Source organism: Nesoenas mayeri, assembly GCF_963082525.1.
Source record: "Nesoenas mayeri genome assembly, chromosome: 5".
Lineage (NCBI taxonomy): Eukaryota > Metazoa > Chordata > Aves > Columbiformes > Columbidae > Nesoenas > Nesoenas mayeri.
The window spans coordinates 5,235,453-5,248,125 of NC_137548.1; the positions used below are offsets into that span (position 1 = coordinate 5,235,453).

Genomic DNA, 12,673 nt, shown 5'->3' on the forward strand with positions numbered 1-12,673 from the left:
TGGGGGGGTGGGGAGGGGGAAGAAATGGTCTAGCTGCACCCCCCCCATGCTTTCCAAACTGCACTGAGCACTTAATTATTCAATTAACCCTCAATTTACTCCAACTATGTGTTCCTGCAGAGCAGCAGGATGAGTGTCCCATGGAGAGACCACAGTGGAGCGGTTGCCAGCGGGAACCCCCAGCTGGGTGCTGCAGACCTCCCACCTCACAAGCACTGGCAAAGGGGGAAAAAACAGAGGCCGGGGATGGATTTAGGGGATTTTCCTGCCCGTTCCAGCATAGATGCTGGTGCACACACTCAACCCCCACACACTTCAAACCTGGCCATGGAAGCAGATCTGTAGCAGCAGTGCTACTAGTGGACCCCAACATCCCATCCTGGGATGTGCTGCCCACTCGAGAGGTTTTTGGGGTGCTTGCTGTGGTCTCCCCAAACCAGAGCGGGGCACATAGCCCTGAGCCCCCTGGGCAGCATCACCCCAGCTGCCCGGGGCAGGTTTCCTCGGCAGCTAGTGGTCTTGGGTGGCTACTTGGCCACCATTGTCCTGCTCCCCTTGCCAGCATTTGGCTGTCTACCTCATTTCTCATAATATCGCTCGTGCCAGCCTCCCTACGGCAACAACACCCAATTTTTTGGCTTTTTTGCACTGTGCCAATAGCTACGCTCCTTTTCTTTTGATACCAGTTACCCCTTCTTGGCTCGTTCGCCCAACATTTCTTATAAAAATAAGATTGTGCTTATTTATAAAATATTTTTTTTTAAGAAAAGTTTCCAGTTAAAAAAAAGGTGGTATATCAAAATATGGCAAAACTTTGGCTGTCAATCGCTAAATTCTAATTAAAAATATTGACTAAAAAGGCATTGTGCTATGAATATTAGCTGCTGCAATGCTTTACCCTCCGGTACTGATGGTCAATGTTACACCTGGGCAGGTTAAGCTTCCCTAGGACACGCTCAGAAGCCACCCCCAGGTTTTTCTAGCACATCACCATCATCCTTTAGCAGAATTATTTAAAGTGTAAGAGAGTTAAAGACACATGAAAAGCCTTGGTAAAATACAACTGAGACTGTACTGGGAAGAGCCACACTTACAAGGCAGTTGCATACCGATTCTTCTCGAGAGCAAAGTCTATTTTCTCTCCTTTGTGCTTAGAAAAAAATATGATTGTTTATATGGTTCATTAAAGAAGAGAGGCAGATCCTTTGTATAAAAGGTATTTTAGAGCAGAAGTAAAAATGCGAATGGGTCTATAAGATCCAGACATATATAAACATACATACCTCGATCTATTTATATATGTAATCTCTAGCTGTTCAAAGTTTGGGATGCATTATTGCAATATCCTTACAGGTGACCTGTTCTTTTCCATTTTCATTTGCTTTTAGTTTGCTTGGGTGGGGTTTTTTTTGCTAAAAATAAAGAAAATGAAAAAAAAAAAGAGCACTCCAGCCTGACCTCCAGCACATGTTTCTGGAAGAACTGGGTTGATGCTCAGCCCCAGCACATGTTTCTGGAAGAACTGGGTTGATGCTCAGCCCCAGCAGCCTCCATGGTTCATGATCTGCGCCTGGAGCTCCCCAGCTGGTTATTGCTTAATTCTCCCTTCCCATACTGGCCTTTAGGGTATTTACATTTCTTTGGCTTGACTTTGAAACACAACAGTCTGGCACTTTTCTCTCCAACGTCCATTGTCACTAAAGCCACCGGCGGAGCCATCAGCATCATGCCGAGGATGGGGACAAGGAGGAGAAGAGGCCACCTCGCTACGAGGCAACGAGAAAACACGGGTTGGCTTCTGCCAGCTCCGAGTCGTGCTTCTCCCAGGTGATATAAGACAACTTGTGTTTTGCCCAAAATCATCCGGAGGGGAAAGGACACTGGGGGACCAATGGTGAGACCATGCCCGGGGGTCTCCATCCCACCCGCCGTTGGGCTGATCCTCCGGGCGCAGTGGTTTGCAGAGAGCGATGCGGGAAATGACGGAGTTGATGTCCCCCTGTGCCAGGCAGGGAGCCCCAGTGTCCCATGCCAAGTACGGGCAGCCAGTCCTGCCCCCCATGGCACTCAGACGACGAATTCGGGGACTTCATCATGGGTGAGATCCAACGAGAAGTACTTGCTGGTTCTTTTGCTGGGAAAGGTCTCCTGGATGTTGATGCACTGCTGGGCCAAGCAGCCATTGCAGTAGAGCCCGTCCTCCTCCAGCCCGTGGGCGCAGCCGAAGGTGAAGCTCTGGGCTGTGTCCTGGCAGAGGTTGGCCAACTGCAAGAAGTCCTTCTGGTAGAGCCGAATGTCATCCAGGCTCAGGCTATGTCGGTCCGTTGATGTCTTGGGTTTCCGGCATGTTGTCTGGGCAAAGCAAGGAGGGGGCTCAGGACCCACCAGAGAGCCAAGGAGATCAGGGAGACCCCAAAACCCCAGTGCCAGAAGGACTTTGGAGTTCCTCAAAGCCCCACTAGCACCACATACCTGGGGTAAGGAGTCAGTGCTTTGTCCCCGCAGCTTCACCACTGTCTCTGAGGAGCTGGAGGTGGAGGAGCTGATCTCCTTCACGATAAGCCCTGCATGGGGGAGAGAGCAAGAAGAGGGTAAGAAGTTTATTTTGAGGCTCCTCAGCTCATCGGATCCATACCTGCTGCCTTTGGGGCTTGCCCTTGCTTTGAGGCGAAGGCATCCACAGCTCAACAGGACCCCAATGGCTCTGCTTGCAACCAGTGTTACCTAAAAAGCATCCCAAATTTGCACTAAAACAGCTTCTCCCCAGGGAGACTGGCACCCCGGAGACCTCCCAATAGCAGAGGTCTGTGATTTCCAGAGCTGGAAAACATAAAATAACTTTGGTTGGAAGAGACCCTCAAGATCATTGAATCCAACCATTAACCCAACCTTGGCACCAACCCATGTCCCTCAGAACCTCATCTCCATGTCTGTTCAACCCCTCCAGGGATGGTGACTCCACCACTGCCCTGGGGGCAGCCTCTTCCAAAGCTCGACAGCCCTTTTGGTGACGTGGGTGACTCTCTGGGTGCAGGCACAGCTCCAGAGAAGCCAGGCTCACACATGGGATAACAGCACTCATGCTCATAGGAACAAGTGAGTGGTTGTCATGAGAACAAAAGTGGGGACCAGCAATTGAGAACGTCACCAAAATCACTTCCATCGCCCATGGGCAGCTCCTGCCATTGTCCCCTAGTATCTCCAAACAATCCGACGTGCCTGGGCACACACTCCCATGCCATGGGGTGGCTGCTTGGAGCATCAGCCCTGCTCTGACTAAAACCTGCACCTTTCCCCTGCACCAAATTAACCACATCTCTCCTTCAACCCACTGTGCAAATGGCTTTTTCTGGTGTGCCAAGTGGACACCACGGGCTAATTTTGTTCTGCTGAACACCAAATGTGTGACTTGCATTGGGCAATTGGAAATAAAAGCAGCCACCACCTTACCCGAGTGCCCGTTGAACTTGCGGGACAGCAGCATGTCTTCGGTGATGTAGACGCACATGTCAGGGCTCACCTCCATCTCGCCAGCCTGCTCCAGCTCCCGGGGGTCATCCACTAGCATCTCAATTTCTACAGGTGAGGAGAAGGTGGGACAAGTCATTGATGTGCATCGCCACAGCATCTGACAACCACAGTTCCCTAGTGAGACCGAAGCTGGAGCCCTCAGCACAGGACACACAAGGACCTGCTGGAGAGGGACCAGAGAAGCCACAGAAATGATCTGAGGCTGGAACAGCTCTGCTGGGAGGACAGGCTGAGAGAGTTGGGGTGTTCAGCTGCAGAAGAGAAGGCTCCAGGGAGACCTTATTGCGGTCTTTCTGTACTTAAAGGGGACAATAAGAAAGATGAGGACGGACTTTTTAGCAGGGTCTGTTGTGATAGGACAAGGGGTGATGGTTTTAAACTAAAGGTGGGGAGATTCAGGCCAGACATGAGGAAGAAATTGTTGCCACTGAGGGTGGTGAGAGCCTGGCCCAGGTTGGCCAGAGAGGTGGTGGATGAACCATCCCTGGAGACATCCCAGGCCAGGCTGGACGGGGCTCTGAGCAACCTGAGCTGGTGAAGATGTCCCTGCTCATGGCAGGGGTGGCACTGGGGGAGCTTTGAAGGTCCCTTCCAACCCAAACTATTTTATGATTCTACAAGCTGGAAAGTTCAGCTGGTGTCTCACCATCATCCTGGGAATCCTCCTCCAGCCGGTCCTTCCCCCCGCTCTCCACCCCGGAGGTGTGGGAGCTGCCATGGCTGGTCATGGAGCTGCAGGTCTTCAGCTTGCGGTGGGCGCCTGCACCTGAGAAGCCGTCCTCAGGTCCCATCTCCCTGGGTTTGGGGTCGGTCTCAATGCCCGAGGTGTGGGAGCTGCTGTGGCTGGCGGTGGAGTGCCGGGACAGGCGCTTGTGCCGGATGCTGCCAGCGCTGCTGCCGCTGGCGCGCGAGCGCTTCTCCAGCTGCTCCATGTCCAGGTCCAGGGTGTCACTGATGTAGGACTCGCGGTACTGCTTCTTCTCTGCGAAGCCAGCAGCATACCGTCAGCACACCAACCCCTTGGGGTGCCATGGCCACCCTCAGAACCCAGGGGCATCCAGAGACACTGTCACTCAAGCCCTGCAGGGTGGTGCGTGGGGTACCAGCCCTGTCCGGGTGGCATTTGGGGTTAGTGAGGTGGGGTAGGGAAACTCAAAGCTGCTGTGCTCTGTGCTGTGCCATCCATCCAAATGAGGAAGAGGAGGAAGAGGAAGAAGAGGAGTATAAGAAGAAGAGAAGGAAGAAGATAATGATGAGGAGGAACAAGATGAGGAAGAGGAGGAGGAAGAAAAGAAGGAAGAAGATGAGGAGGACAAGGAGGAGGAAGAAGATGAGGATGCTGAGGAGGAAGAAGAAGATGAGGAGGAGGAAGAAGAGGAGAAGGAGGAGTGGAAAGAGGAAGATGAGGAAGAGAAAGTGGAAGATGAGGAGAGGGAAGAGGAAGAAGATCTTATGTTGGCACAAGGGCTTTCTGAGCTTGGAGATGGGATGTGGGGCACTGGCAGCACTGCACTGAGGCACTGGGAGGAACTGGGCCACCAAGGACCACAGTGGGGCTTGTGCCCATCTCTAAGCAACCAGGGGAGTCAGTGAGCACCCAGCCCAGCCAGGAGAGGGTTTGCCCACTTGGAGACAGTCAGGGTCGAGGGGGACATGGGGACACCCACCCCCACCACGCTCCCAGCCACAGAGCTGACACAGTGACCAGGTGCTGGTGCAGACAGAAAAGCCATGTGGGTGCCGGTGGGATTTACACCCCAGGGGGGTCACCTACCCTCATTCTCCTCCAGCTTGCGGACCTGGCGCAGGACGGGCTGTAGGTTCATGTAGAGCCGGTGGCTGCTGCTCAGAAGCTGCAGGAGGTGGCGGGAGCGGAGCGGGCAGCCCGTGTAGTAGATGAGCTTCCTGGCTGAGGGCAGCCCGTCTGGCAGGATCTCAAACTTCTTGCCCTACATGGGAGAGAAAAATACTCTAATTGTCACCCAGAACTACCATAGCCTGCCTGTGAGAGTCATAGAAAGCTTTGGGTTGAAGGGACCTTCAAAGCTCATCCAGTGCCACCCCTGCCATGAGCAGGGACATCTTCACCAGCTCAGGTTGCTCAGAGCCCCGTCCAGCCTGGCCTGGAATGTCTCCAGGGATGGTTCAGCCACCATCTCTCTGGCCAACCTGGGCCAGGCTCTCACCACCCTCAGGGGCAACAATTTCTTCCTCATGTCCAGCCTGAATTTCCCCTCCTTTAGTTTAAAACCATCACCCCTTGTCCTATTACAACAGGCCCTGCTAAAAAGTCTGTCCCCATCTTTCTTATCAGCCCCTTTTTAGTACAGAAAGGCTGCAATAAGGTCTCCCTGGAGCTTCTCTTCTCCAGCTGAACACCCCAGCTCTCTCAGCCTGTCCTCCCAGCAGAGCTGTTCCAGCCTCGGATCATTCCTATGGCTCCTCTGGCCCCTCTCCAAACCTCCCGGATTGCAATCACCCTGCCTGGGGTCTGGGCAACACTCCCCTGTGCCCCAATCAGAGCCCAGGAACAGCGATGCTCTGCCTGGGCACAGTGACACTCACCACGAACACCAGTTTCCCCACATTGGTCCAGGGGAAGTCGTAGAGCAGCTGCTTTTCTTCATCCAGGTTCTGCAAAAAGAGAAGGGACAGGCTGAGGACACCAGCAGCGGGCAGGGAGCCGAGCTGTCACCCTTGCTCTGCTGCCTACCTGAAAGATCTGGATGCCCCGTGTCGTCAGCCCCAGTGTCAGGGAGGCTTCTACCTCCCTTTTGTCCTATGGGAGAAAAAAAAGACGCTTTTACATATATGATTTGCACTGTGAAGTGAATAAATCTGCCTCTCCCAGGCCAGGTATCCTCCTGTAGCCACCCCAGTTGGTGCCACATTAATTATAGAATCACTGAGGTTGGAAAAGACGGTTAAGATCATCGGGTCCAACCACTTGATTAATGATGCACAAACACTTCACAGTTGCATCGTTTAACAGTCTCACAGCCAGGTGCCTGCCAACTCCCTCCCTGCCCAGAAACATCCCAGGTTAAGGGTCTGGAAAAGCAGTTTAACCTCAGAAAAGTGACCTTCAGAACCAGAGCTGGGGCACTTTTACACTTGAGCCCAACCTGCTCCTGCACTGGCACGGAGTGGGTGACAGTGGGGCAGCCTACCCTGCCCTGTTCCCCATGTACATCTCCCCAGGGGGCTGGAAACAAGCTTTTTATTTTTCTATACAGTCCTTTTTAACAACACACCCCCTTGCCATTCCCTGTGCTCTCCCAAAGGCACACAGGGAAAACCCCAACGAGCATCTCTGCAGCACTCTTGAACTTAAGGATGCTGCAAAATGCTCTGTGAAGCAGCAGGCTCCCAGCAGACAAATTGTTTTGTTCCCAGGAGAAAAATCCAGCATGTATTTCTTAGAGGGGAAAATACCAAGAAATAAGATCCCAGAAATCTTACAGCTGCCTCCTCACCCCTCAGCACACCTCTCACCTCTCCATCGCTTGCAGAAAATGGCAGGACTATAAAAAGCTGCATATCCTTGAGATCTCTCTACTCCAGCCAGTGAGTGCCAATTCAAATGCAGCAATTCCCAGAATACCTTAGAAATTGCTCAGCAGTTGATCCTTCTAATAAAAACCAGCCCTGAATCCAAACCCCTGCCTGGGCTCACCTTGTACAACCTGTAGTAGTGCACGGCCACGTCGTCCAGCCGCACGGCCTCCTTGATGTACTTGAGATGGGCTTCGGATGCTGTCAGTGCAAACTGGTCTTTGTGCATGTTGGGGACATGCTTCAGGATGTAGTCTTTGCCCCTCTTGGCAACCACCTGTTTGGAGGAGAAGAGAAGCTGGTCCAGGGGAGCTGCTCCATGCCAGCCCCAGTGCTCCCAGACAGCAGCAACTTCCAGGGGAAAAGGGAAATTGGAGCAATATGCTCCATTCCTGAAGACATCCCAGGCCAGGCTGGATGAGGCTCTGAGCAACCTGAGCTGGGTGAAGATGTCCCCGCTCATGGCAGGGTTGGACTAAATGAGCTTGGAAGGTCCCTTCCAACCCAAACTGTTCTATGATTCTGTTCTATGCTCCATTATAGAGACCTGCAAGCAAAAATAAAATAGATACAGCAGCCAACAACTTCTCACCAGAAGGATTTCCCACTGGGAAGTGCTGTTTCGTGGAGCTCCCACCACCGGTGACACCTGTGCCAGGGCACGGAGAACCACACACAGGGTCCCTGCATGGCTGGGGACATAACCCCAGGACCATCACTCCTCAGTGATGAGGTGACCTTGGGCTGGGTGTCATACCATATGCTCCCTCAGTTTCCCTCCAGAACTATCCCACAGAGCCATAGAATCATTTGGGTTGGAAAAGACCTTCAAGATCATCGAGTTCAACCGTTAACCCAACCCTGGCACTAACCCATGTCCCTGAGAACCTCATCTCTGTTCAACCCTCCAGGGATGGTGACTCCACCACTGCCCCGGGCAGCCTGTTCCAATGCCCGACAGCCCTTTCCGGGAAGAAATTGTTCCTAATATCCAAACTAAACCTTCCCTGGTGCAACTTGAGGCCATTTCCTTTTGTCCTATCGCTTGTTACTTGGGAGGAGTTGCCTATACCCATGGCTGCTGCCAGCATGGAGGACACCAGCTCCCAAAAGGCTGCAAAGCCTGTGCGGGTGCCCACCATGATGACTCGGTCAATGCCGCGATGGCACGTGGCACACAGGGAAAACCCCAGCGAGCATCTCTGCAGCACACAGGGAAATCCCAGCCACCCCCCTGACCCCAGCCCTCCCTGTCTGTGACTATTTGCAGCCCCACAGTTGTCAGAGGTTATTAATAATCAGGATTAAGCCACAGACAGGGATGCAGCAGGAACACCAGCTGGGAGCCTCCAAGCAGCCTGGCATCAGAAGCCTCACAGGGATTCATGTGAGCTTAAAGCAGGGACTCCAGAGTGGTGATGGATGCCCCATCCCTGGAGACATCCCAGACCAGGCTGGACGGGGCTCTGAGCAACCTGGTCTGCATGAAGATGTCCCTGCTCATGGTAGGGGTGGCACTGGATGAGTTGTGAAGGTTCCTTCCAACAAACTATTTTATGATTCTATGATCAAAGCGCACTTACCCAGGCAGGGAAATAGGCTTCGGGCTCGAAGTACTTCCCATAGTGCTTGTTACGTTTGAAGTCGCCCAGGTCGGCTTGGAGGGCGAAGGCGGTGAGGAGGAAATACGCCTCCTCGCGCAGCACACACTGCGAGTGCAGCACTTGCTTCCGCAGGTGCCAGTAGTAGTAGTAACGTGCGGTCCGGTCACTGCGGAGTAGCAAAGGAGAGAAGGGAGGAGAGAGGAGTCAGTGGGATACCCACCCACTACCCAGCAAGGGGGTGGGAGACAAGTCCAGCACCTTCCTCCTGGTACAAAGCTCTTATGGAGGGAGCAGGGCTGGGTGCGGAGTTGTTTGCTCCCTTTTTCCCCGATCATTAAAGCTCAGGGTCACATTAGGTGGTGCAAAACCACAGCTGCTTTGCTGTGCTGAAATTCCCAGGCCCCTCACAGCCAGACTAAATCCCCATGAAGCATCCTTGCGTGGCTGCAGATGCCACCATGTCCCCACATTCCCAAGACCCTGAAAATCATTTTTGCCCTGAAACACGACCTGACACTCCCTCCCAGCCACAAGCATATGCATGAATTATAAACAGGCTGTGCCATGAGTTAAGCTGTGACAAAACCCTGAACATGATGTCCCCAGCCCCTCAAAAGGCTTTGTCATTGCTGGCAGAGAGCAGTGTCCCCACCTGTCCCTGTCACAAACAGCCCCAACAGAAAGGATGAGCTTTTGGGTGCACAAGCAGCATCCTTCAGTGTCTTGCAGCATCCCACAGCTTCTTGTAGCATCCCACAGCATTGCAGAGTATCCCACAGCATCCTGAAGCACCCTGTAGCATCCCAGAGCATCTCACAGCACCCCACAGCATCGTACAAAATCCTGTAGCATCCTGCAACATCTCAAGCATCCTCCAGCATCTCACAGCATCCTGCAGCATCCTACAGAATTCTGTAGCATCCTGCAACATCTCACAGCATCCCTCAGCATCCCACAGCATCCTGCAGCATCCCACAGCATCTTGCAGCTTCCCACAGCATCCCACACCTTCCCACAGCATCCTGCAGCATCTCACAGCATCTTGCAGGATCCCACAGCATCCTGTAGCATCACACAGCACCCTGCAACACCCTGCGGCATCCCACAACATGCTGCAGCATCTCAGAGTATCCCACAGCATCCCATAGCATCTCTCAGCATCCCGCAGTATCCTGAGGCTGTGTAGCCCCCAGGAGTGGTGCCTTAGCCAGGGGCACCCCTGGGTGCTCCCCTACCAGCTGCTTGCCCTGGGGGGGTGCCCACAACGAGGGGGGCGGGGGGTGCACCCCACCTGATCAGCCTGCCGTTCTCCACGTAGTACTGCACTCGGAAGTGGATGATCATGGGGGGGCCAAACTGGTCGATCCCCTGGAACAGAGGAGACATTCAGGGCTCCTGCAGAGACCCCAGCATCGCGTTCCCGCCCCCAGGCCCTCACCTCAGCCACTGGGGCCAGGTCCATCCCTTTGTCCCACATGGGTTGAAAGCCATGGGCAAGAATTCACTAGCTAGCACCAGTCACATTTTTTCTCAGAATTGAGTTGTCACCCATTTTTTACCCCTAATATTCTGAAACACAAAGGGGATTTGGATTTAAAGAAGCAGGTGGCTGGGTTCAAGACCACTGGGGGTCTGCAGCCCCCCCAGGCCACTGTCCCTCCCCAGCCCACCTCCCACCAGTCTCTGTCTCAGCCCCAGCACAAGGACATTCACACAAACCCCCTTGGCATATTGCACTGAAATAATTAAAAGGTGCTTTTTGGGGAAAAAAAAAGCCAAATGGTTGATTTTAGAAACCGGAAGAAGGGATACCTTAAAAATATAAGGAAACAACAGGGGGAAAAAATTCCCGTCAACGGGGTGAGGAGCGAGAAGGACATGTCCCCAGCTGGGGCGCTTGGTGACACTTGGAGTGACAGTTACCAAACACTATCTAGGTTTTGTTTTGCACACCCACCCCTGCTTCCCCATGGTGCTAACAGCCAAGTGCCCCCCCACACCCCTCAGCTGCGTTCCCATGTCCTGGAAGTGACCTGCGACGGGGACAGAAGTGGCCTTAGTGCTGTCAGCTCTCCATGCAAGACCTCACCGCTGACCTTGCTGGCCTCCTTCTTCCACTCCTTGGGGCAATACTTGTAGAGTTTCTGGGCCAGGTCCATGTACACGTGCTCATTGTCTGGGTGGGACAGAGGCGACATCAGCATCCCCCCATGTGTCCCCTGCATCCCGCCAAGCCCTGCCCTGGCCCCCCAACCCACCAGGGTGTGGTGTGGTGTGGTGGGGTCCATAACCTTCTTGTCACCTAATGAGAAGCCACCAAAGGGTTGGGTAAATTTGCACCCACTTTTGGGCAAACATGCACCCCGTGCTCGGTGGCACTGCGCCTTGCCAAGCCGTGGTGGCATCATGCCAGACCCACGGCGCAAAAGCCCCTGACTTACTCTGGATGACGCTGAGCCCAAAGAGGTGACAGTCCTTCAGCCTCAGGAGGTCACACACCTGCACCAGTAACTCATGGCACAAAATCTTCACCTGCAGAAAAAAAACTACACATGGTCCCCACTGCATCTGCGTCCAGCCCAGCTGAGCCAGGCAGATGCCACCAAACTCCCCACCAGATCCTTGAGTAAGACCAGGAGGTGACAGGCCAGGCTGTGGGGCTCATTTCTGCATGGGGACAACTTGGCAGTCCCTAAAAGCAGGTTCCCACCCTGGGGTGCAGGGCCAGAGCTCTCCCAGGGACCATGGGGCAGGGGGTGGTGGTGGAGACCTCTCTGAAACCAGCCTGTGCCACGGAGGTGGATTCAAGGGCACAGAGCAGGTCATTCACTGAAAATCCCAGTGCTGCCAGCAGCACATTGAGTCAGGAAGAAGCAGGACAGCGTTAAACGCTGCCACAGCCTTCAGGGGGAATAACTCGTGTGTATTTCTCTGGCAGGGCAAGAGCAGGCAGGCTCCAAATTAAAACCAGAGCTTACAAATGCACCTGGCTGCAAGCCCCTGGGTGTGATGAAAACACTGGTGCTCAGGGAAGGTTTCATAGAATCACAGAATGGTTTGGGTGGGAAGGGACCTTCCAAGCTCCCCCAGTGCCACCCCTGCCATGAGCAGGGACATCTTCACCAGCTCAGGTTGCTCAGAGCCCCATCCAGCCTGGCCTGGGATGTCTCCAGGGATGGTTCATCCACCACCTCTCTGGCCAACCTGGGCCAGGCTCTCACCACCCTCATGTCTGTCTTCTTCCTCATGTCTGTCCTGAATCTCTCCTACTTTAGTTTAAAACCCCAATTCTTGCAGCCCGCCCCCAGCAGAGCTGCTCCATCCCCCTGTAGCAAAGGTGTTTCCCCAGCCCCCGGGCTGCCTTACATTGATGATGATGTTGAGGGAGTCGTCATTGGGGAGGAAGATGCAAACGCTGCGGCGGTCCTGCATGACTCTGTTATTGTGGAAGGTCAGTTTGTTCATCCTGGTCCAGGCTGGGGGCTCGGGTTGGGTTGGTGGGCACCTCACCAGCGGGCCGCGGTGGCCTCGGTCCCCGCGGGTGCCATCCCTGTGGGCGAGAGGGGTGCTGAGCCCCACGCACAGAATCCCCAGTTTCCCACACCCATCACGACATCCCCCCAGAAACGGGGTTTCCTCCAAAACCCCTGAGCGCACCATGCCACGGCCACCCCGCATCCCAGCCCTGGCGCTGTGGTTGGGGCAGTGCAGGCTCGCAGCCAAGACCAAAAAACCTGACCCAGCAGTTTTATTCTCCCGGCTCGGGTTCAGAAAAACCTTAGGAAAGGCTTTCCTGGCATAATTTCTTTTAAAAGATAAAAGTTTATCCACTGGGAACAGCCCTGGCTCTGCCCAGGAGGAGTGGTGCAGCGGCACTGGGGGTTTTGCTGCCAGCAGGGACCCCGTGTCCCTTCCAGCATCACCTCCCCCAGCTCCAGCTCTTTAGGGGGGTTAAATAAAACCAACCCAAGCACTAAGAGCGA

At 54.0% G+C, this 12,673-nt stretch overlaps 1 protein-coding gene across 2 annotated transcripts; it reads right to left on the reverse strand.

Moving 5' to 3' along the window:
- Positions 1-2,067: 2,067 nt before the first annotated feature.
- On the reverse strand, positions 2,068-12,155 carry FRMD6 (FERM domain containing 6; the record flags this gene model as incomplete). Of its 2 annotated transcripts, none has more annotated exons than XM_080346245.1 (13): positions 2,068-2,352; positions 2,473-2,564; positions 3,451-3,576; positions 4,178-4,513; positions 5,306-5,480; positions 6,097-6,165; positions 6,245-6,310; positions 7,208-7,363; positions 8,670-8,856; positions 9,982-10,058; positions 10,787-10,866; positions 11,132-11,222; positions 12,057-12,155. In XM_080346245.1, the coding sequence occupies 13 exons, from the start codon at positions 12,153-12,155 to the stop codon at positions 2,068-2,070; spliced, it is 1,839 nt and encodes a 612-aa protein (XP_080202371.1). The 2 variants fall into 2 exon arrangements, with proteins under 2 accessions (XP_080202371.1, XP_080202370.1); XM_080346244.1 differs by having other exon boundaries at positions 10,724-10,866.
- Positions 12,156-12,673: the final 518 nt, after the last annotated feature.